The sequence below is a fragment of the Plectrocnemia conspersa genome, unplaced genomic scaffold (genome assembly GCF_051122295.1).
Source record: "Plectrocnemia conspersa isolate PC_06_02 unplaced genomic scaffold, ASM5112229v1 ptg000013l, whole genome shotgun sequence".
Taxonomy (NCBI): Eukaryota; Metazoa; Arthropoda; class Insecta; order Trichoptera; family Polycentropodidae; genus Plectrocnemia; species Plectrocnemia conspersa.
The window spans coordinates 1,316,930-1,342,577 of NW_028277177.1; the positions used below are offsets into that span (position 1 = coordinate 1,316,930).

Below are 25,648 nucleotides of genomic sequence, written 5' to 3' on the forward strand. Positions count from 1 at the left end.
TTTTTCTTTTTATATACATATATTTAATATTTAATACCCAATCCCTAGTTTTAACCCATAATACTTTGTTTTCTATATTATGTAACGTAATATGAATATGATGAACTTCTGAGAGTAATTATTATATTTTTTTTTTCACCAAGTTCTTTAGTCAGTTTTTGATGGTAAAAAAAACTGGCACAAAACGGTTCTCAAAGCTCCCATTAATTATTGAACACGTACATACCCTTGCTGAAGTTAACGCGGAACATTATATACTTTTAATTAAATCAACCGTTCGGAACGACTAGATAAGTTTTCACAGTCCGGAAAAGACGAAGGGCGTGCATAGAGTAGGTTGTGTGTGCGGTCAGATTTTTTCGTGGTGACCCACATTCCGGTGACCCACATTCAGGTCAAAGGACCTTCGATATCACTGCAGCATGCACGATGGGGGGTTGTTGAGTAAATGATCCAGAAGGACCGGCGTACCGGCCGCTATCTCCAGAGTGGGGTCTTCTACGTTTTCTGCGCCCGCCGCCGGTGCAGGTTTGGGAGCTTCTGGAATTTCCTCTTCGTCCGGTTCCTTCTTCTCCGGCTGCACTTCGTCTTCGTAGAAGAGCAGGTCGCAAGATTTCTCCTCGGAGGTCTTCCCACTGGGCCACTCTTCGATGTCGCATTCGTCCATGGTGATGGAAACTTCGCTGGTGTCGCTGTCGGTGTCGCCGCAGTCGAAGTACTTGCACTGCAAATTAATAATGGAGATTAGTGACAGTTTATAATCTTGAGTATAGATGCACATATTATTAAACGCATATTGAGGAACTGAATGGTGAAAGCCATTTAGAATAAATTCAAAACATAATATGTAAATTGAAAAAAAGACCCAGTACTGATGAATTGGATGTAAATATAATTCAAAAAATATCGGAAATTTCAATTGTTTTTACACGAATATACAGAAAAGGAAGCCATATTTTATGAAGATCATCAAATGCGCGGAGACAACCATTACCGTTCATGTGGACAAGGTGGCTGATCGAGAGACTAGATTATTAGATTTTTTTGCACGATTTTTATAATACGCATCGCCGCCTCTATTTATATCTTTACTCTATGATTATACATATACCTAAGATAAAAAAAATAGTAAAAAGGTTAAGGAAATGAGAAATCCCTGATATATGTAAATATATGTTACATTGAATGTGTATTTCCAGTCAAATAATATTTTTACTATATCAGTAAAAACATATCGAAATACATTTTCACTGTTAGATATATATTTCTACCAGTGAAAATATAATTTGTCACATTTGAAAGGCTCGAAAAGTCCATTTGCGTGATTTTTATCACTGAGAGTTATAAGCGCCGCTTATTACATCCTGTACGCCACCAGCAAATTTTGTTTAAAAAAATATTTGTAATGCGACACATATTACGCAAAAATGTTATGAGCGTACGAGTATTGGAGCATGTAAATAAATATAGTTTCACTGATATTGCCCAGTAAAATTAAAAATCAATTTTTTTAAATTTGAACTGGCCTAGTTAGTGAAATTATATTTAAACCAGTGAAATTAAAACTTGAAAAATACACTTTCCTAGTTGCGAACCGTCCATTTGCTGTTCAAACCAATCCAAACCGCTAAAATTAAGTTTAGATTTAAATAGTTTCATAGACATAATTTAATTTTTGTTTTAAATTATGTTTTCGCTAGTAGAAATGTGCTCGGATATGATTTCACAAATACAGTTAGTGAATTTATGTTTCTACTAGTGAAAATATATCTTTACTTGAAAATATATATACATTCATTGTAACATATACTATACTATTATTGGGTCCAAAGAGTCGCGTGTCCAAAAAACGACAAACAAGCCAAGTTTTATATATAATTAATATTACTCAAGCGGATCGCACGAAATCCTCTCACGGACCGCATGTAATGCCAATTAACCAATTACTCGCAAGCCGTAGTTTGGGGACTATAAGACCCATAGTGGTTTTTGCCTTGCTCGTGGAATTGTGAAACATTTGTATATCCTAACTATTTTGACTAAATTAGAAATGGAAACATGAAAACATTCTTACATAACCAAGTAGTGTGTGGGAGTAGAATATTATTATTATGAATATCTTAGTTGTGTGGGAGAAGAAATGGGAGGAGAAGTAGAGATGGAGGGTGTGGGAGGGAGTAGCGCGAAATTTATTTATTGCGATGTCAGCTCTGGGCTCCGAATGGACCAAAGCGAACACGAACGTAAATATTATAGCTTCGTTTAAATGTAAATCCACAAAAATTGTTTCTTAAAATTCTCATTTCTAGGGCCAATATCGTAAATAAATGTCTTTTTATTACATAAAGCATTTTCTTAGAAAATTATATTTTTTTTAATTAGTTGTGAAGATAAAAAATACATTTTTTGTTTTTAACTCTGTAGTCTATTACATGCGCATTTCACACAACAGTAGTTTGAAGTTGTATTACAGTAAGGAAGTAAGTAAGAGAGAGAAAGGGGGAAAAAGAGTTTGCTATTGGGAATTAAAGTTTGATATAAAACTAGATTGGTTTTATAGTTAAGAAACATAAGGAGGACTGTGACAAAATAATCCCGCTGGGATCGAAAGCCTTCGGTATAAAAAAATTAAGGACGTGTTTATTTAGTCAACATTGAGCAACTGAAGGTACTAGTTAAATCAGAACCACTAAAAAATCCAGAGCTTTTTTTTCTTAACATTTAAAATAACTAAGAAAATAAAAAAGGTTACATTTGAATTAGAATCCACTACTATTTGCCTCTCAGCCATACACCGCGGGGGTGTATGCGCTTCTAAAGAAATATTTACCATTTTATTTTTATTATATAATAATGCTCTTTTCTTATAATAAATACAAATATTTTATTGTTTTTTGAAACAACAATAGTAGGAACACATTTAATAATGACTATAATAATTATATTTATTTAAAAGATCGTTGAAATTCTGCGCAAAATTATGGAATGAAGTAAGTGGTATTGTAGGTTAATCAAATTTATTCATTTAACAATCCAGTACTGACGCTGACCCCCTATAAATAAAAGTGGGAGGGGTATCGCATACAACTAAGATAAATATAAATCATGCTATTTGTGGTACTTCGTCCAGACGACATGAGAATCTACGACGCTAGCAAAATCTAAAGTGTCAATTTTTTGCAAAATGGCGACAAGTCTAAAAACTTAAACACTCGTAACTCAGTAGGTTTAAATTTTAACGAAAAGATCGCTATATATGAAACGTTTATAAGCTTAAACTTCATCTAAATAAAATATAAAATAATTTTTTGCTTCAAAACAAGCGATATATCAGTTCGATCGGACCCCCATACGAGCCATTTTGAGACTTTCAGAAGAGTTAACGCTCTTAATTGCTTGGTTTTAAAGATTAAAAATTACATTTTTAGTATCGTATAGAACTACCAAGTACCCCCCATATTTTTTGTATGAAAAAAATATATAATTTTTTTTTTATAAAATGGCGGCCAATGTAAAAATGTAAAGTGTCATAACTTTGCAAAATGAAATTCTAATGAAAAATGTCGTATGCAAAAAGTGTTTAGTAACTTAATTTGCATTTAAAAACAATTTTTAATTATTTTTTTTAATAAAAAACGAGTATTACGGTATATTGACCGGACCCCCGAACGAGCTTTTATGCGACTTGGCATATAGTTAACGCTCGTATTTGGTTCCTTTTGAAGATATAGACTTGAATTTTTGATACGAATTAGAGATTTCGAATATACTCACGATGCCGTTTAAAAAAATTAAAAATTAAAAAAAAAAGTTTTTTTTTCCAAAACACGTTTAGTGTTATGAGTCGATCGACCCACCATACATACGCTCATAAGACTTGCAATATAGTTAAGGTCAGTGTGAGCTTATTTATAGATATTTAAAGTTTAATTTTGGTGACAGTGTAGAATTCTTAAGCACTCTGTATATGTTTGCTAGCAAAATCCAATGTGTCAATTTTTTGCAAAATGGCGACAAGTCTAAAAACCCAAGCAGCCCAAGGATCCTTTTCCCGATCACTAATATTTAAGTTTAAATCTGGCGGGACCATCAATACAATTAGTGCTGAAGGAATTGCTAATAAGGTCTTATAAATACAATCACTACACTACAATTTTTAAAGCTGAATATAATTGGAAAAGATCGAGTAATAAATAAATAATATAATCCGATGGAGAAATCTCTATTAAATTAAGAATAAGTGGTAAGTTTAAAACGATATGTTATGTATTTTTATCTTAATGTGCTTAATGTATAAATTGAATTCCTGTACTGCAGCTGAATCAATCTGTAGTATTCTGTCAATGTTTTATTCTGTCAAGGCTGAAGTTTTATTTCCTATGAATATTGAATCAAGGGCATTTATGACATAACCTCAATTGTAATGAATGATCTAACTTACTTATAAATAATATTTAAAATATATGCCTCCCCTTTTGCTGCTAAATTGTATTAGGAGCGCAGAACTGTAAGTCGGTCTCGCTTACAATAGCGAAAATGGGCGGTGGAGTTACAGTCAAAGGGGAGAAATAATTAAAATTTAATAATAATTATTATTTTTTGCCGTACTCCACCGCCTTAATTTCATTATTGCGAGCGCGACCGATTTATAGTTCAGCGCTCCTAATACAATCTTGTTATATAAAATAAACAATCTTAGCTAGCGTCTAATAAACGGTATCCATAAACAGTTTCAAAAGCATCCATCCGTCGAATTTTACCGATTTTGAATATCCATTTTTTTAAATAAAAATTTAAGTGCCGCTACCGGGGCTCGAACTCGCAACCACAGAGCTACTAGTCAGAGACGCTATGGACTACGCTATTCCGTCTCTATCACTGTGAATATAAAAATCGTATTTTAAATTTGACTTTAAAACATTTACTAATTAAAAAGTTTTGATGTTTTAAAAAAATAATGCCCGGAATACAATATGTTAAGCATAGTATTTGGATTATAAACTTAATATTAAATTTGAGATAAATTAGTTAAAAATATATTCTTACTTGACAATCCAGACAGCGACAAGAGTCGGTCATCTCGCAAGGAATACCCAGCGCCATCGAAGCTTCTCTATACAGATCATCACTGGACTTCCTCTTCCTCCACTTGGGGCGAACTGAATTATTCTTAGGAAACAGTATCCCGCTGAGAAACCCGGTAAACATCTTCTTCAAAATATCGCATTTCTCATCGGCGCCGAATCCCTTCTCGTAATTTTTCAACCTCAATATCTTCTCGTCGATCCTGGCATCTTCGTCGAAGCAATCATCTGATAAGTTACCCTCGGATTCATCGTTGTTTCCGTTGACCAACCTTCTCGTGAGTCTGCCGGTCGTTTTCAAGTTCCTGTTCTCGTCTGTTAAACTCGATTCTATATCGTCCTCAATGTCTATTTCAATCTGAGGGCATTTATCGTCGGGGACATTGTACTTTTCGTTGCCACCGTAGCGATAAGGCTGAGGTTTCTGGTAGTTGAGGATATTGCCTATATCCGTGTTGCTCTGCCTCCGGTGGTTCGTGGCTAGGGTGGGGGTCTGGGTGTTGTTATTCAACACCTCGGAATTGAAGATGTTGATCACGCTCGGGTCCTGGAATAAACGACCTCGTTATATCGACAATATCAATTTCGCGGACGAGAAAAAACCGGCGATAAAATCGTTAGAGGGCCCTCAAGGAGGGCAGACGCGCAAATTTATATAGGAAACAATATTATTTACCATAAAAAGCCGTTTAACCTGCGCCGTACTGTATCGGCTTTATGGAGTTTGGGGCTATAAAAGCGTATAGGAGTATTTGATTTATTAGCGTATAAAAAAGCAATGAAGGGATGCAATAAAGAGGTTAACGCAATTTAGTTTAAGCGACTTGTTTATAAGCATATTTTTCGGATACAATGTGAACATTGCGCTTATCTGATACCTATAATCTAGATTATACATTTTTGTATGTACTGGAAGCTTTGAGGATCACAAAAGCGAATAATTTATTGTTTAAGATAAGGAAATTGAAAGGAATAATAGAAGTGCGTTGAAGCGGATAAAAAATGAACCACGAGCTATTGGAATTATTGTTATAAAAATATTTTTTTCATAAAGATAAGATTTAAATAAATTCAGCTATTCAAATTTTACTAATTAAATAGCGATTTATATTTATAAATATCGTAAAGCGTGACTCATAACTATGTACATCAAATTAGCTATATGCATCGCTGGAATAAGCATGCAAATAAATTACAATTTTATGCTACAATGATTTAATTAATTATTTAATTTTTATTAGAGTTAATTAATGTTATGAAATTATACACAAAATGATAAAAACGTATATTTTAAAAACATATATCAAAGAACAATCACACTATTTCAACATGACTTTTAATCTGTCTTGTGAAGTCCATAAAAATATGTTAGACGAAGATTTGTATTACAGTAAGTGCACAAAAAAACGTTCATGCGTAATCACGTGTTTATAAATTCTGTCCTGTGATTGGACAGTCATCGTGAGGGGCGGTACCGGTAAGTGTATGGACACAGGATAATGTTGATTTGTCTTTATTGAGGTACGGTTGTCGAATTTGTTGTCTTATCGCTTCTTTCACTTCGTTTTAAAAACACGGAAATGTCTTTTGGAGCAATAATAATTAGCTATGGACTTTTGAACCCAAGAAGTATAGCGATTATCAAAAATAAATGCATGAAAAATAATTTTGCTCAAGTAAAATAATCACGTAGTGATTATTAAAGTTATATGTGCTCTACAAGTTTTTTTTAACTTAATTTTTAATTTGTTCATTTAAAAAATATTTTATTTGTATTCTTTCTTTGCGTGAATCTGTTTTAATAACTTTTGAGAATGAATAGTCATAGTAATAGTTCTCAAAAAACTCTAATTAAAACTAAAATACTAATTTTGATTTAAAGAAATATTTATATTTATTTATATTTCAGTAAAAAATACTAAGAAGCAAGGATTATAATAAAAAAACAAATATGATTAAAACAGTAGTGAAAGAGCAATCTCAGAAGAAAAAAACTGCCTTATGTACTTGCACATACCGGCATCACCCCTCAAAGCGACTGACCAATTACAAGGCAAAAATGTATGTAATGACTACGCGTTGAACGTTTTTTTTATGCACTATTTTTTAAATTGAAATAAACTGTAGTAAAATATGCTCATTCAAACAGTTAGCAAGAAAGAAAAAAAATAATTGTTAGATTTTTTTATATATGTTTTATTGCTATATTTTGTATTAAGAGTCAGCGCACAAAAGCAAATAAACGCAAAGTTTACGCAATCACAAGGAACGCGGTTAAAATAAAACAAATCAAAAAAAAAAAAAATCGGTAAAAAAAGCAAAGATTATAATAAATAAAACAAATATGATTATATTAATAGTGAAAAAGATGATAATATATTAATCTCGGTAACAAAAAAAATACTGTCCTGTGTACTTACACATACCGGTACTGCCCCTCAAGGCTACCGACCAATCACAAGGCAAAAATTAACGTGATAATTACGCGTTGTACGATGTTTTTGTGGACTGGCAGTTTAACACATATAAACTATAATAAACTATGCTCATTAAAACAGTTAACCAGAAATAAAATGATTTTGTGTTTCATAAATTTATATCAAGTCGGTTTTTTTACTGTTGTATAACATGGAGTTATTTCTGTCGAAAATTAGTTATAATAGAACTGTTGAAAATAAATAGACACTAGCTTTAAACGAATATAACTAGCAAAATATAAATATTATTTTCAGAAAACTATTTATAAGAATATTGCTGATAGTAAAATATAATTTTAAGACAAAAATTAATGACTAAATTGACGAGTCGATTTTACACTTATATTTTCAATCTGTGAGTACTTAAATCAAAATTGAAACATAAATATTTATATAATATAAATAATTTTAAATGCATCTTAAACTTTTATCGTTAGCGGATTAGAACAGATAATATAGGACAAATTAATATAATATAATTTATGGCCTTGAAAAAAATACGGTGGCAATTTTTTTATATAATAAATTATTATAAATACATTTCTTTCTATTTTTATATTTCAGAATATGCAATAATATAATTTAATGAAATTGAAAATATACGCCGACAAATATAATCTTAAATGGCATCTAGAGATGATATCTAATATTTTTTATTAATATCTGATGAAGTTATTTTTATGCTTTGAAAGTGCACAAGAGATTTTGATTTATGGCGTGTGAATATATTTAAAAATAAGGTATAAAAGGGTGAAAAAGCGCTAAGCGTGATTAAGTTGACAGGTGAGATATCTTGGGTGTTTTCTTTCGCCAGATTTGATGTGGTAATTTCGCACGCGATATCTGACCTGTCAGCGTGTGTTTTTGTTTGTGGCCAAGTGAAGGGTAGGGTTTCGCAAAGTTTTATTTAACCCTTTCCACCAGATGGGCCCGGTTGATATCGGTACGCTAATGTTGACAGTGATAAACAAGAACTGTTTACGACGACGTACGAAACTAGATTTGTTAACATAGTTACACGTAAATCTACTCGAGGTCATAACGTTTCTGAATTACAGTAATAAAATGCAATTTTAATTAATATTACTTAATAGATGCTCCATAAATTTTATAGTTTGATTGTTTAAGATAATATTAAGTTTATTGTAAACCATAAACATAAAGATAATATTGAAAAACAAATATCAGATAGGGGAGAGTGTTTAATTTGTGGATAGTTGCACATTTCGACATTGATTATTTATTTACTGGAGAGGCACTTGAATTAGGTTAAATGCTATTTTATTAATTTACTATATTTATTACTTATGGAAAATATAATTTAATTAACATTTATCCTTATTCAAAATATCTATGATTCGCGGTTATTTATGATATTACAATTATTAACATTAGAAATAAAGCAAAATATTTTCTAGCTAAAAAATATGTTTCATTACATTTTTTACGTTTTTAATTTTTTCTCCAATAATTTTTTTAACGGAGTTATGCTTATATTATTTTTTTAAATGGCCGCTATTTTGATGCAATATACCTAATCAAGCTGATAAATTAAACTAGCCAATAATTATAGTAATCCAAATTTTTATTCCTAAAGAATATTTAGAGGGCAAAAATGCTCTATGATAGAAATTATATAAGAAATTTAAAACTTCATTTCTTCAGTCTGAAAGTAGCATTAGTATTTAGCATTATATTAAATACAACCGTAGCATTATATTTTTTTCCGTTTTATAAGGTATTAGAATATTTTTGTTAAATAAGAGCTAATAATAGTAGCGTAAACTGCTTTCTAAAATAGTTTCAAAACGGCTATAAAAACATAAAAAAATATTTGAAAAAATAAAAATAGAAATTTAATTTACTTAAAATTTTAAAAATCTTAATTTATGTGCGTTTTGAAGAAACAATAACTTGCGTAGTTTTAATAATATGGTTATGAAACTTATTATAAAAATAGATCTTGTAAATATCTCGGCTAAATTTGTAAACCAGTTTGATTCGCCATTCTTTTTTAAAATGGTAGTTATTCAAAATATAAAAAATAAGACTTCGTTAAAATTTTTTTTGAGAAAAATCTATATGGTCAAAATTGTTTCAAATTGAAATTTAATTAGAATAAGATTTTTTTTGTATTTATATGGTTGTTTTGTGGCATGCTAACTGCCACTGTTTTAATGATTTTGTCATATAAATATAAAGTGTCATTTACAAATATGGGATATGAGAAAATATTCTAAAAATAATTCTTCTAAATATATATTGTTTTTAAATAGTGACTATTCAGAAAGTAAAATAATTGTTAAATTTAAAAATATAAATCAAAGCAAAATTTTTTTTCAAAATCAAAATCATATTTTTTTTTTAAAAATATTTTTTTTTAAAAATAGCTTTTGTAAATAACTAGGCTAATATCATTAGTCAACCTAATCCGCGATCTTATTTCAAAAGGAGGGTTATTAAAAAAAAATATCTAAAACATAATAAAAAAAAAAAAATAAGATGTAAAAACCAGTAAAAATAGAAACTAAGTGTTTTTTTATTTTTATATCGAAATGTTTTTTTCGATATAAAAATAAAAAAAAAATTTTTGTAAGTTTGCTTTAAAAAAATCAAATTATAATTTACTAACAAAATATTAAAACAATATTTTTTCAAGCAATAAATTAAAAAAAATTAGCACTAAAATAATATTGAAAATAGTAAACTAAACAATTTTCAAAACTAATATGTAAAAAAAAATATAGTTAAAAGTAAATAGCTATGTGCTACGAAAAAAAATATGTTTTTCATGGATCATAAATAAAAAGAGAGTTTGGTTGATTTTTTAACAGGTATGATGCTTCTTTATTATTATTACATACAACATTGAAAAAAATCGATATTTGTTTTTGTATATATAAAGAAAACAATCAGTGTCCCTAGGTGCACCAATCTCCCCGCTCGACGCGAAGGGTTGTCGAATACGGCTAAAGCAAATATTTATTTTCGCAACATTTGGGAAGCTCGGCGTCTATTTGCCGATGGGGTAATAAAACACGTGGGTCGAAAAATACATACCTTATACTGTAAGTGTCCGCCCAGGACGTAAATCGAAGGAAACGGATGAGCTTTCACAGCGTCAGCCATTTTGGATGTTCTGAAAAGCGATCGGCGTTAGTTAGACAAAGAATATAAATCTTTTGGCAATTAGCGAGAAAGCTCTCCTCAAAGTCTCGCACGAATTGATTCGTCAAAGCCGAGGGATTCATCTCGGCAATTAAGTCTAAAATTCTTACGTCGGCCCCGTAAAACTACCTCCACTCCTCCCTCCGCTAATTTCCAATGTAATGCGCCTTTTATTAGAAAACTCCAAGTCTGGGATTATATTCGTTTCGGCAGGTTCGCGCAGGAGAGAAATTAATATTCCGGAGGCGTAACGAAAAATTTTTCGGCTACATTTTCGTCAGTTTGAAGATCGCGAAAAATACGGGAGCCCGGAGCTCTCCCCTTTTGTGTTTTGAATACCGCAGTCGAATGGAGGTCGGGCCACAAAGAGACGCTTCAATGTGTATTTGTGCGTTGCGTGTTTATGCTAAGCTCTCAGATCGCATAGTAGGCATTGTTGCTTTGAGGGAGCAATTGGCTTAAATTATGCGTAGAATTGGAATATATATTATCACAATATGTGTTCTCAAGAGTCTGTGGTTATGCGTACTTTACTTAGGGCACTCGCTTTAAAAATACGATCAAATTAAATAATTGTATAAATTATAATAATTTAAAAATATAAACTAGATATATAAAATAAAAATGCTAAGTAACTTGTAAAAAGGTCGGAAACCCACGGCTCGCGAGCCGCTTGCGGCTTTTGGGATACGCGCGAGTGGGCAGCATTTACCAAATTATTTTATTTGTTTGCTTTCATATCACGTACGGACGTCTTTCTAAAAATACATATTTGAGGAAACCGTTTCTTATGAGAAATGAATGTATTATTAGTACTGTGTTATGCAAATATAATATGCATAATGTAAATATTATCAGAGATAAGTTGTAAAAGTGGTGGTTCTCTCTAGTCTCTGGTTCTCGTTGTTGGCTCATGGCGCGGGCCCGAGTCATGAATCGGAGTTGGGTCATTTGTACGTTTCTTTGGACAAATGGATGAGAGTGTCCATTTAGGTCAATTGCAGTATTATTAAAGTCCGAGTGGCCTTTGTGGTCCCTTTCTATGATAACAAATTGTGTGAAACGGTTTTTAAATCACGTACGATTTGTGAAATAATATAGATACGACTTGTCTACGTCACGTAGTATCAACGTATTATAAAAAGATCGGGTTAACTTACAGCTACTTAAAAATATATTTTTAATTGTGCCAGATTCATTAATTGAACCACTCTTTTATTTACAATTGTGGGAATAATCATAAAAAAATCTGCCTAAGAAAAAATGGGACACCATCGTGGGAGACCTTTCAACAGCTTAAGTGACAATGTATCCGATATAAATAAGAATGGATTAAAATATCCGTCGCCTTGAAAAAAATTAACGCGTGCATTCATAATTAACTTTAGCGGCCAACATAATTTCATTTGAAAATAACTCGCTACCTTATGCGGTATTTGTTTGTGTCATAGAAAGAGGCAAAATATTCCATGGATACGGAATAAATTTGGGAACGCCGGAAAACAATAACTTTTAGGCGAAGTCCATAGACTTATTTGAGATTAGAGCATAAGGCATCCGGCTTAGACTCTAAAATCAAACAAAAATACCAGCGAATATCGCAGATGCCGCCGCTTCTCTCTTCGCGTCCCGATCGAAATCTAAAGGAAACCCATTTTAGAGTTGCTTAGAGCCTGCGTATGCACCCACGAAGACATTTAACATATTAAAAAAATAAACTGTTTTAACAATATATAATTTATAGTACGCGACTGATTTTTCGAAAATGTGTGCGTGTTCGCAAGTCAATCACTACAGTCACAACCAGTCACTGACAGCCAGTCCATCGGTATATATTATTTGCTATACGTTGACAGTGAGTTTGGGAGAAACCATGTCCATTTGAACAAGTAAAATATTTGTTCGGAACTGGCAAGCTGTCATTTGCTTTGTATGATGAAACATTGCATCAGCTGTACCAATTAAAACTTTTACTTTGAATGTAAATATTTTCAGTTGTGTTTCACAGTGGTGTGTGTTTCTTATATTAATAAAAAATATAGCAATTTAGAATTAATTAAATGTTATATTACTAAATATTTTATGATATTCTACACATGATGTATATATATCTTATTATGCTAATATTATTCCTTACACGTTTCAATGGACGTTGATATTACAACTTATGAAACGTGTCGAGAAAGAAAAATAAAACACAAGAAGCAATACAATTTTAGTGTACATGTGTACTTCAAAGTTTTATACGCGAGAAAGTCTTAATATCACATTATCTTTCAATCAAATTACGCAAACAGAAATTAGCACACTCGAAAAACTAATAACGACGTTAATGTAACAATTTACGCTAAATAAAATTTACCTTAAGCAATTATTTACAAGGGTAAGTCTACAAGAACGCTTTTGTAGCGTTCCTATTGCGATCACATAATATACTCATAAATTATCACATTGAATAAATTGCAGAGCTAACCGAAATATACGTTTATTGGAAAGATCTTGCTTCGCTGAGTCAGTTCAATCTTTGGAAGTTTTCTCCTTTGTGCCGCTAATATGAAATCCAGAAAACGATGGAGGAGTGTCCCATAAACAAGTGTCACTCTTTGTTTGGCCTAAACGACAGAATAAATTTTGTCGGTGGTATGAGCTTCGTCCAATTTGTCATCCTACCGCCCCTCGTTTGGGTTTTTTTTGTTCTCGAGGCCATTCAATAAATTTTCGCATTAAACTTTTATGGTCTTCCGAAGATTTAAATTGACACTCAAAGGCGGGACCTTTCAATGGCTATCGGAAATAATTAGTGTGGTAATTTTTCAACACAATGGCTAAAAATTGAGGCTATCGAGCTCAGAATATGAATCTAAAAGAAAAGCAGTTATATATTACACAAACATGAAGGCCATGTTTCTTGAAAGTCCAATGGTGTTTCAATACACTTTAAATAATAGCTATCACATTTTTAAAACATAGTTTAACAACGAAGTGTGGACAAACTATGGAGCAATATGCGTATTTATATATATTGTAATTTGGACTCGACCTAATTAAACTACCTATAAACCGAATTAAAGTCCTAAATCTGGTTTTAGAACTTTTGTTAGGTTAGATTTGGGTTTGAACAGACGTTTCGCAACTGTCAAATTGAGATTCGTAGACATTTTAGAGCAACATTTAGATTCACTAGTGAGTTAAATTATATTTTCGCTAGTAGAAATATACATTGAAATTCTTTTGTGTTGAATTACTTTATTCAGACAACAGTCAGAAATATACTTTCTCTATGCATAATTTGGCATAAAACTACTACTTCACTTTCGACTTGGAATAAATAGCCAAACTCGCACCAAGCAGAAATATGCCGAATCATGCTGATAGATTAAGGGAGAATAATAATCAAAAATAGTTCTGCTTGTTTATATAAATATAAAACATATATTAGACTCAGCTTTGAACAAGCATGTAATAGCTCCAGATCAATCATACACTGTTTAAAATGCTTCTGTAAGCATTAAAAATGAGATGTGGCGAAGAAGAAAATGTTCTGAATATATCGAACCTCGGCTTTAAAACTGTTATCGTTTAATGGATATCCGCTCTGATACGCAATATCGTTTGTTTATGACAACGATAAAATTGTGTATCGTATGCAAGCATTAATGTAATATAAAACATATATTTTTAAAGCAGTAAGAGGGAACTATGTTGTATAAAAATTGCTTAAAAAATAATAAGATTTTTTGCATTTCATGTCTACAGTCTTAAACTACAATGACAACATATTTTGTTTATGGAAATCTTAAAAACTTGCATGCATATAAATGAGAAGTATTATCTCAGTGCACACACATGTTTTTATTATAGAAGGACATAACTCACACTGCCACTGACATTTATTTCATCGTTTAAGTCTAACAAAGAGTGACACTTGTTTATGGCGAGCTCGTCTTTCTCCCTGCTTTTTAGATTTGATATTAATAATACACAAAAGAGGAACAATCCTCGCAGGCCTTGGGGATAATTACATCGAAAGTTTGAACTGAGTTTAAGTCTCCTAATTCTCGCAGGATTCTATCCCGATAAGACGTATCTGTCCTGTCTCCGCGGATCTTCACGATTCGCTGCCTTTACGGCTTCTGGAAATTCCAGCTCAGGGAGGATATAAACCCGAGTTTATATTTCGCATTTTGTTTATGCGCATACTTTCTTATCCCGCATCTTGATTTTGCCAACTGCTGCCTTTCCGGGACCCTTCCGAAAGTACCAAAAAACTCTTAAATATTCAATGCAATCTTTACTCCCATCTCGGTGTGTGTATCTCACATTATATTTATCTGAGACCTTATTCTAAAACGGTTCGGTGCCTGTTTTACATGCCCGTACTCGTAAGTTTAAATATTTCATCATTATATGTTTTCAGTTTATCGCTGTTAACCTGGCAAAGCTGAGTGGTGTTATAAAATTAACCAAGGATTGATTAATTTATGTTTTCTGAGAATTGCGTTGAATTTTTAAGCTTGGCATGTTTTGAAGTATGAGTTGCCGGTGTTTTTTAATTGGCGATTATTCGCAGACTGCGTTTTAATTAATTAAGAAATTGCGCTCGAAACATAACAGGATTTTTTTACTATTTCATTACCAAATGAAAGGTTAGTCCTTTATATAAATCACTACACTTAAAAAATGATTATTTTTGGTCATTCGAAAAAAACTATGGTATTTAATATAGCTTATATTCTTAAAGCCTAATTTTTCATCTTATATTTGTTAATAGCTTTAATTAAGTAATTTATTATACCTTCCAGGTTTCAATTTAAATTTATTGGTATCACTATTATGTTAAATTTAATTAATACCTCTTAATGTAATCTATATATACGAAAGGTAAATATAATATGAAACATATCAAATATTCTAGCGTGTTTTCCTCTACTTCTATTTTCACTGTATACTTAGGGTCTCTATGGTTATAGTTAAAAATAGAGTTCCTACTATAATTGAATGTATGTTACACTTGTGAATATTAGTTTATATCCTCAAACTTATATCCTAAATATAAATATTTACTATGTTCAACAATTTTAGTCGCTGATGTTTTTATAATGATTTTTTTTTCAACAATTTTTTCAGACTTACGTATAGCTACATTTATTAAATTAAAGAAATATATTTTTAAGTATATTATATTTAAAAGTCATTTTCCTTAACCTTTTATTTGCCGAAATTCGATATATCGGCTTTTGATACCTTTGAAAAAATTACCGAATTCAATGATATCATTAAAGAAAGAATCAGATACAATAATAATTGGATGTAAGGAATTATCTTTGAGAATTTTTTTTTTTTTCTGAAAATTTATTTATTATTAGCATCAATATTTAGATAGTAATATCGAAAAGCTCCGCAATAAATGGTCAAATATTATTTTCATTCCAGGGTTCTTAACATATATTTGAAGAAAATTTTAATCGTTTCCCATCACTTAAAATAATTTAGCAGAGTTAACAAACAAACAAAGTAACATTTTAACTATACGAATAATTTAAGCTTACTTTAAAAAATCTTTGTGGCTGTTTTTCTTAACTTTTTTACTTTAAAATTATTTATTTATTTTATGTCTAATTATTTTTTAAATAAATAAGCGCAAATCTCAAAAGTTTTATTTGTAAAATAAATCAAACATTTTAAAAGGCTAAGGGATAATAAATATTAGGTGTAACACACTCAATAATACTGCATAATAAATAGATTAAATACTAGTATTGAATTATTTATATAGAAAGTTTACTTTTTAGTTTGATTAGTTCGACTGTATGTGATGCGCATGTGTTTGACAATATAAATATTAACCCTTTCTCCGCGGCTGATATTTTGCGCGCCATTTCGAAATTTATTAATATGTAGAGGCACCTATACGTGTCATATTTTTTTTTAATATTATGCTTCAAGTGATTTACATTCTTAAATTATATAAATATCTATATTATTAGACTCAGTGGCTCATGGCATCCTTAGGTGCGCAATGAGTACTGGCGCATTTTCTTAATGACTTCTATTGAAGCCATCCGCGGTGAAAGGGTTAAGAGTGCATTTTTTTGCAATTATTTTTTAAAATATTGAAAATATAAATTTATATTAAAAATAGTGGTATATATTTTTTATAATAATACTATGTTCAAACAAAGGAGCATTGGATGGTATAAAAGTTTCTAAGAGGGCCGCAAAGATTTCATTAGTCAACCACCGATGAAATTGTGAAAGAACTGTGCTTAAGTAGCTGAAACAATTAAACAATTGAACAATTAATGCAGATAATATTTTATTAACATTATAGGCATAAAATGAGTAGCAAACAAACTTGTTTCAAAATTAAGTAGCTAAGAAAATTGCTGAGGTGAAAAATCAAGTGAATTTGAAATAAAGGCAATTCAAAAAGTACGTCAAGTTCAACCAAATGTCACGGTTTTTCTGACTTATTTGATTTATTTGATTATAACGGTTGTGTACGCTGAGTTATACAATATTATCGGTATGTTCGGATATTGTTTTTCATTTTTCATTCAAAACTTTATATTCATATGGAATTTATTAAAATCATAAAACCACGGTTTTGGGTTAAACCGATATTCTGTTCTGAAATTCATTGACTTTTTATTTTACTATTCACAATATACACGGTGAAACGGATACGGTAAAATGACAGTAAATCCAAAAATAGATTATTTCAAAATGGCAACTATTAAAATTTTTTTAATTTCTTTACATTACATTTTTTTATTAAATAAAGGAAAGCAGTAAAAATATTTTAAAATTGAAATTGAAAATTTATAAGTTGAATAAATATTAAAAATAAATAATTTTTTACGATATATTTTATTTTGTGGGTTTTTCAAACACATGATAATTAAACATATCGGCATAAAACTAATTATAAAAATAGATCTCGTAAATAACTGTATATGTACAATATAATTTCAAAATGGCAGCAATTAAAAAGAGATTTGAAGAAAATAAAAAAGTAAAACATTTATAAACGAGGAAATTGAATTGTAATGAAAATTGAAAATATTTTTTTAAAATAATATGTGAGATGTAACTAAATTAAGGAAACATCGAACCAGCTTGATCTGCCAACGTGTTTCAAAATGGCGGCTATTTAAAACACTGAAAATTGTAGCTTCATTAGAAAAAAGTAAAAAAGGGAAAAACGATTTTATACAAAAAAATTTCACACACTCGAGTGTTGGACACATATAACGAAATTTGAGAACGCGATAACTGCAGAAGTTTTAATAATATCGACATAAACTTTATTATAAAAATAGCTCTTGTATATCTTTAATATCTCGGCAAAGTTTGCTCATCAACCCAATCCCTCATTTTATTTTAAAATGGCGGGAATTAAAAAAACAATGAAATAATCGTAGCTTGGTAAAAAAAAACTTGAGAAAAAAGCATTTGAAAATGGAAATTGAAATAAAATATATTTTATAAAAAAAATGATAAACTCTCTGTTTTAAAGGGTCCTAGAAAAAGGCAATAATGTTATATATGAAAAAATAAAATTATAAGAGAAAATAAAAACTTTTTTTATCTAATTATCACTTTTGCTTTTTTGCTTTTTGCTTTGAAATGCTTTTTTTTTCAATAATTTGCCAAATTAATTACAAATACATTTAAATGTATTTTTATGATTGATTAGACATAGTATATATTGATACATTTAAAAATGAGTTTTCAACTATTGATTAAACATTTCTATATATAATAAAAATGCACACAAAAATTTTTTGCAATTTTTTTTCATTATAATCAATAAATAATTATAGTCTATTTCTATCCTCAATTAATATTTAGCCATATATGTATTATACAGATAGAATATTTATATTTGTAAAAAAATGCTAAATTATTTCACGGTTATATTTGAGCCGAAATAAGTCGATTGGAAAGCGACATAAACGCAAAATGAGAATATTTTTCCGTGACAGAAATATAATTAAAAGATAAATTGACGGCCTTTTTTGCGATATCCATTTTCATTTTCACGATACGCATCTGCCTTTCGCATAAATTCTCAGGTACGTATACGCACGCGATGATCGGACAGGGCCGGATTAACGACGGGGCTCGTAAATTTTTCGATTTCGCCCGCGACATCTGTCGCCTATGGACGGCGGCGCCTAATCGTCGCACTCTCCGCCTCTAACCCTAAACGACTCTGGCTTTTACCGACGACGAAATCAATCATTCCGACGACAGCGTCTTGAATTATTCATGACGTTTTGGGGTCGCAAAATCCAACTTTCACCTCACAATTTTTCATTGCTCTCGGGCTACAGCCACTTTAAAACTGACCTGCATTTATTATTCAAAAGCACAAGCTTTCCTATTCATGTGAATATATTATACTAGCGGTGTCACCCGAAACCAAATTACAATTCCAATTTAAAGTAATTTAGATGCGCATTTGAAATTTTATATTTCACTAATACTACGCGCTCAAAACATCGCGATACTCGCTCCTAAGGAGGCAACACTCTCACATTCGCTGTTGAATCCACCCGAGATAAATTTAAATATGTTTACAATTAAACATTAAAAAATAATTATGGCGCACACCATCTCATGTATTTTTTTTCTATCGCCGAAACCAAGTTTGTTGAGAACAAGACGGTTCAAGAAACCAAAGTTGCTTAACTTCCAAAGAAGTAGCTCATGACAAACTTTGTCGAATGCTTTATGAAAGTCGTATAGGCTATATTGACCTGGATTTTAGAATCGAGGGATTTTGTCACAGGCTTAAAGGTTACAAAGTTAGTAACTATGAAACGACGCGAACGAAACCCGCGTTGTTAGTCTACTAGCGCTGGCCGTTATGTCATATAGATTATAAGAAAATATAATAAAGCGAAAAAACGAAAATTTTGAGTAGCCTTCGATATGCATTAGAAATTATTGACTATGGAATAATGTAGAAGAAACGGAGTTGCTGGCTCACTACATCCTGCTGACAATTGTGAATATTATATGTTCAATTTAAATAATATAATATTAAATAATGAAACATAAATGTATTTGCTTTATAAAAATATAGAAGTAAAATATTTTAAGTAACTTTTAAAACATTTTTAATTTTATAAAAAGCACCATAAAATCTCGAACTCTTCCTGTTTCCGTAGGATACATACATATTTAATCGAGTGGGAAAGGCAATTTAACTTGATTTCGAAACTATGGTGAAACCCAAATTAATATTTCATCTTAACCCCTTTTCGTATTAAATTTTTTAACAAACCCAAAAAATATTTTTTTCCACAGATTTATTTCAATAAGGGGTGAGTTAGGGGTGTTTATACACTAGCGCAATTAAATCAACTATAACTCAAGTGTACAAAACATAATTACGCATGTGTGACTGATTTATACCGGGGTTTCTAATTGAGCTACAAATTAATGATGTGTTACAGTCCCAGCGACGCCATTGCTTGTTTTTACGAGGGTTGGGTGTCAATTTTGAGCTTTAAGAGCCTATTTTAAAAGTATAGTTTGTTAGGGGATTAAATTTAAACTGGAAAAAACCCAGAGCACGTGGACCTTGCAGCAGCGTTATAATTATTTGTTAATCTCTTATGATGTAGCAATGAAACTGTTAACCCACAAAGGATTACATAAACGGTTTACACCCTCGAAATAAATGACCAGCTTTTGTATGCGTTTTTAGACCCTAAATGGCTATACTTTGTCACACTTAGATTATCGTGAAATTAATGGCATGCTATGAGTTGACGCATCAGTGTTCGTCATTATTTATAGAAAATTTCGCTCATTTTATTTTGGATGGTGCGGAAATAATACTCTTTTCAGTGGTAAGAAAATCATATCCTTGAGATGAAAATAAAATTAATGTTAAAACTTATTCAGAGGTTTTAACGAATCTTTCAGAGAATAAAAATAATAAAGAGCTGAGAAATTTAAAAGATTTTCCGCTGAAAAGTTTGAAGCTCGTCCATCATTAACCCTTTTATATACATATTATATATGTATATAAAATTGAATACCGTGAATATAATTCAATTTTATTTTAATCTTAATTAGTATTTCAATGTCTCATTGTTCAATAGTTGCATACTTAATTCATAAAGATAACAATTGTTTTAACACGCTCATAATTTCATTAATTATATTTTATTTTTACAATCTCCTTATTTTATATATAGTGTAGTAATATAATACTTAAAGTATCTAACTAAATTATATAATGACGTAATAGTTAATCAGTTAAGAAAAAAAGTTGTTTTTTATAATAATATATTATTATATTTATATTTAATTTTGTGCTACACTTTCATATAAATATATTATTCAATACATATATTACATTTTCTATGAGCTTAATTGGCAGATAATTAAAGAAATTTTAATACCTTATGTAAGCGATTATTTATTCATCACGTTATTCATTAGTAAGATTAGGAAAATCTAGGAAAACCAAATCTGAGACGATCCATTGAAATTATATTATTATAGAAATCACTAATTATATTCTTACAGAGACGATAAAATTTTGGAAAAACTAAATATGCGAAAAATTAGTGCTGGTAGAATTTATTATTGTAAATTTGCGTATTTCACTTTGATAATACAATATTTTTTTATGAAGTGAAAAAAAAAACCTTAAATATATGTATATATAAAAATTGCAAAATATTTTGCCACAGAGATAAGATAACTAAATATACATAAATAGTTTTACTTTGCTTTTGGCTAAAAAAAATTATAAAATCTTTTATTGCATATTTTTTTCTGGAAATATTATTTTTGTTATTTGCTTCAGCAATAATTAAAAAATATTTTGATTTTATTGATATACTCGATTCAATTTATAATGGTTTTAAGTACATAATAAATTCATTAAAAGCTGAATTTTAGACTCTAGAATAAAAGTGAGATTGATTATAATATAAAAAATGCATATTAAATTTTGCTACAGAAATATGCTCAGTATTTCCAGCATATTTAAATAAATATTCTTATTATTGCTCACACAATATTTTGTCTTGGCAGTGGCTAATTTGCGCAACGTGCCAGAAATCTCGCGCGTTGCGCTCTAAGCCTTGCTTAATTAATATAACAACTAATTATTACTCTAAATTATTTTTATGTGTAACAAAACAGGAAACATAAATATTTATTAAATAATAATTTATCTGTGATCAGAATTATGACAATATAAAAAAATGATAAAACAGATTTCGATCATCCAGTTTTGTAAATTTTAGAATATTATTATTAGATTTTTATCAGAATATTTAAAATAAATTCATTATCTATTTTATATCCCATGTAATAAAAATTATATTTGTTATTATAATATTTTTTTTTGGATGAAAATTTTATCCTATATTTTACTATTTTTTAACATTTTATGCTACAAAATAGCCAAATTTAAAATTGGTGCACTTATATTTGCATCTATGATAAGACAGCTCTCTCGAATCAAGAAACTATCTACAGAATACAACTCAACACTATTTTTCTATAGTAAATTGTAAAATATAAAAAATAAAATGAGACCAACTTTTTCGCATTATGAAATTTGTTACAAAAAATAGCTTAGTGCTTATTATTTTTGTATGTACAAAAATATGTACTAGTATCAATATTAAATTAAATCAAATATAAAAATAGTCAATAATTATATTTTTTAATATTATATCAATAATGATTTTCATCTTATTTTTCTTTCCTAAATATACATCTTATTATAGTATAACTATTTTATATTTTGAACTGCTAATCAGCAGCACTTTAAAATTTTAATGTATCATAATTGAAAATTTTTGATCACATCCGTTACCAATAACTCATAAATAAGCAAATTATTTCACAGATTTATACAGAAAATTTTACTTTTTGGTAACATAAATTAGTTTATACAGAAAATTTCACTTTTTTGTAATATAAAGAGTTTAAAAATCAGCTTAGATAAAATTTATATATGTAAATAACTATGTATTAATAATTTATTTAAATAAATAAAAACTATTACAATACCATAAAAATTATATATGAAATTTTTTACAAAAAAATATTTTATTTTTAGTGTAAAATTTGCAACAAAAAATGCTTTGTATTTATTTATAAATATTTTTGTGTAATATTTCAACAAATAATATACAATATTTAAAAAAAAATTTAAATAAATTAAATATGTAATAAGTATCAGTAAATCATAAAAATAAAGTATGTTGATCTAATACACTACATATAAAAGTATTTAATAAAAAAACATTTTATAGCAATTTAAATTTTTAAATGATTAAAATTGTCGTTTTAAACAATTGAAAATAACCAAAAAATTTTACAGATTTTATTGTTTTTTTTTGTAGGGTTTTTATAGAGAAAATATATCTTTTTAATACAAACATAAAAAAAAACAGTTCGCTCATAAGCAGTTTTATAAATAGCTTTGATATTTTTGATCATATTATTTTTTGCAAATATAATTTAATTTTTTAATAAAGTTGGAAAACTTTGAAGTTGACTTTTTTGAGTACTTTTAGAAAAAAGTTAAGAGCTGCAAACTATAATGTTTTATAATGAAATATTTAAAATAATAAAATGTAATTTGTATCTAAACAAGAATTAAAATTATAGAACTAAGATAGAGCCCTAAATTTACTTGAGCCAATCAAGTAGTATTTACTATATAGTAGACACAATTTTTTATTACACATATACAGATTTGCTTTATCTGAAATAATTAATGTAACATAAAAAATATTTTAAGATCCTACTGATAAAAATAAATGTTTTCAACAACTTTCTAAAATGATAATTATAATATTTTGAATCATAAAAAAAAACGCAATTTAGTACAAATCTTGCTATTTTTAAAATAAATACCTATTCACTTAAATGTTTATAATTGATCAAATATTATTTCTTAGTAATTTCAGTAAATTGTAATTACTTAGAATATTATGAATAATAAATTATAAAATACGATCTGAGCTAGTAAAACTTTTCCATACACATTTTCTACGCCCATACAAGCAAATTACCCAAACCAGGAACCCAACTCGTATAATTGCACAAATATACCCCAACGTATTGTCACATAAACAGGGTTAAATTCCTCATAACCGTTACATATGGCTTAATAACAATGGTGAAAATATGCTGTGCGATTTTTGGCAGAGGCGAAAATTTTCAAATGATTCGAATTTTTGCTAATTACGTGCGATGTTGTGTGACGCTCAGTGTTTTTGGTGTGTTTTTCTAACCGTTTTCACTTTATTTATTTTTGCGATTGGTAACATGTCACCAGTGGTAACAAACCGCGGGCCGCGGGCACCCGCGCCCCGGCGACGGTCGCGCCTCGACTGGAGAGAGGGCGAAACGGCGCCTGGAAAATTCCCATCCCTCAAATCAGCGGTTGCCAACCTTTACGCCGATTGGTGGGTGACTTCAGTGTTGTCTTTAACCTGATTATTATGAATGTTATTTCTAACAACACTATATCACAAAATAAACTAACACAATTTTCGAGGTGTGATTAAAAACCGACATTTTTTTAAATTTTCAATATTACTGTTGTCACTTTACTTTACATTTATTCCAATCCGAAATAACATAAATGTTTTTAGAACAATAACAAGTCGCATGGAGTCATATCCGTTTATATTCTATGCGGCATCAGAACGATGTCGTTTTTGTTAAAAAAATAACGAATTAATATTGAAGTGTGAGTGTCTTGTCATCTCTGACATATTCACCGTACTGGTAAAAACGTTAATAAATCATTTGCTAGAACACACTAAAGCCTTCTACAATATTTATATCACTTGATCGTACTTTATTTTACTTTGAACGTTAAATTGAATAACTATTGTTCCGTTATTTTCGAAAAAATCGCTTAGCGTGACTAAATGCGTTGTCAATACCTGGCCGTCAAACACAAACTACGCATCTAATATAGCAAAAAATTGGTAAGCACATACAAACAGTCGTATATGTGCTTTGCCACCGAAGATTTAAAGTGAATAGTGTAGTAGAATAGATTGAAAACTGAGCGTTAAATACTGTTGCGTGTTTGAATTTGATATATTTTGAAAGGGTAAGAGTTTGCCACTATTACAGTACTTAGACCAAAACAGTGAGCTTTCTACATTAATAATTAAGATATTTTACTATTTGATTGCTTGGTGTGGAGTAACTACAAGTCATGTAAAATTAAGCAATCTTAAAAAAACATTATATACATATATATTAAAGAACATTGTTATTTTTATACAAACAAATATTTTACGAAACCACACTGTCGTGAAATTAGTAACAAGGTTTAATATTAACAGACTAGTAGCCCGAAATAGAGCAAAAGTAGCGATGCATAATTCATAGGAATGCGTTGCATATATCTGCCAATAAGTATTAAGCATCACTTAAATGTTTATTTCATAATATTACTACGTTGTCAATTTTACCGATTATAGAATTGTACACAGATATAATTTAACTAGCTCTAAATTAGACAGCAACAAATAGTCTGGTTCCACCCCGAATAATCAATATTATCCAGACTAGAAAAGGCGTTGGACTTCCAACAATGCTAAATAGTGTATAAGTCAGAATACTACAAAATTGAATCACTTTTCAGTGTCACGCTATAATCCAATCACCAAATAAGTGAAATAAAAGATCGGTGTCAAATGCAATGGAACGCGATACAAAAAGGTGACAAGCATCCCTAGATTACACGTTACATAAAATTACGACATTGACAATTATTACAGATTTTAAATCTATTGCTACATAGATACACGCTAAGGGATCTAATATATCAAGTACTAAACAATTAACTTATTTAAATAAATAAATAATTAAAAATAACTAGAAAAGACATTGCATTTTTCCTAA

General features: G+C 29.7%; 1 protein-coding gene across 1 annotated transcript; it reads right to left on the reverse strand.

Moving 5' to 3' along the window:
* Positions 1-24,118, reverse strand: LOC148226901 (uncharacterized). The gene is made up of 4 exons (XM_088202212.1): positions 23,970-24,118; positions 10,622-10,700; positions 5,047-5,631; positions 1-724 (listed from the first exon to the last, which is right to left on the reverse strand). Exons 2-4 carry the CDS (start codon positions 10,688-10,690, stop codon positions 413-415), a joined length of 966 nt encoding a protein of 321 aa, XP_088058338.1. The 5' UTR covers positions 10,691-10,700; positions 23,970-24,118; the 3' UTR covers positions 1-412.
* Positions 24,119-25,648: the final 1,530 nt, after the last annotated feature.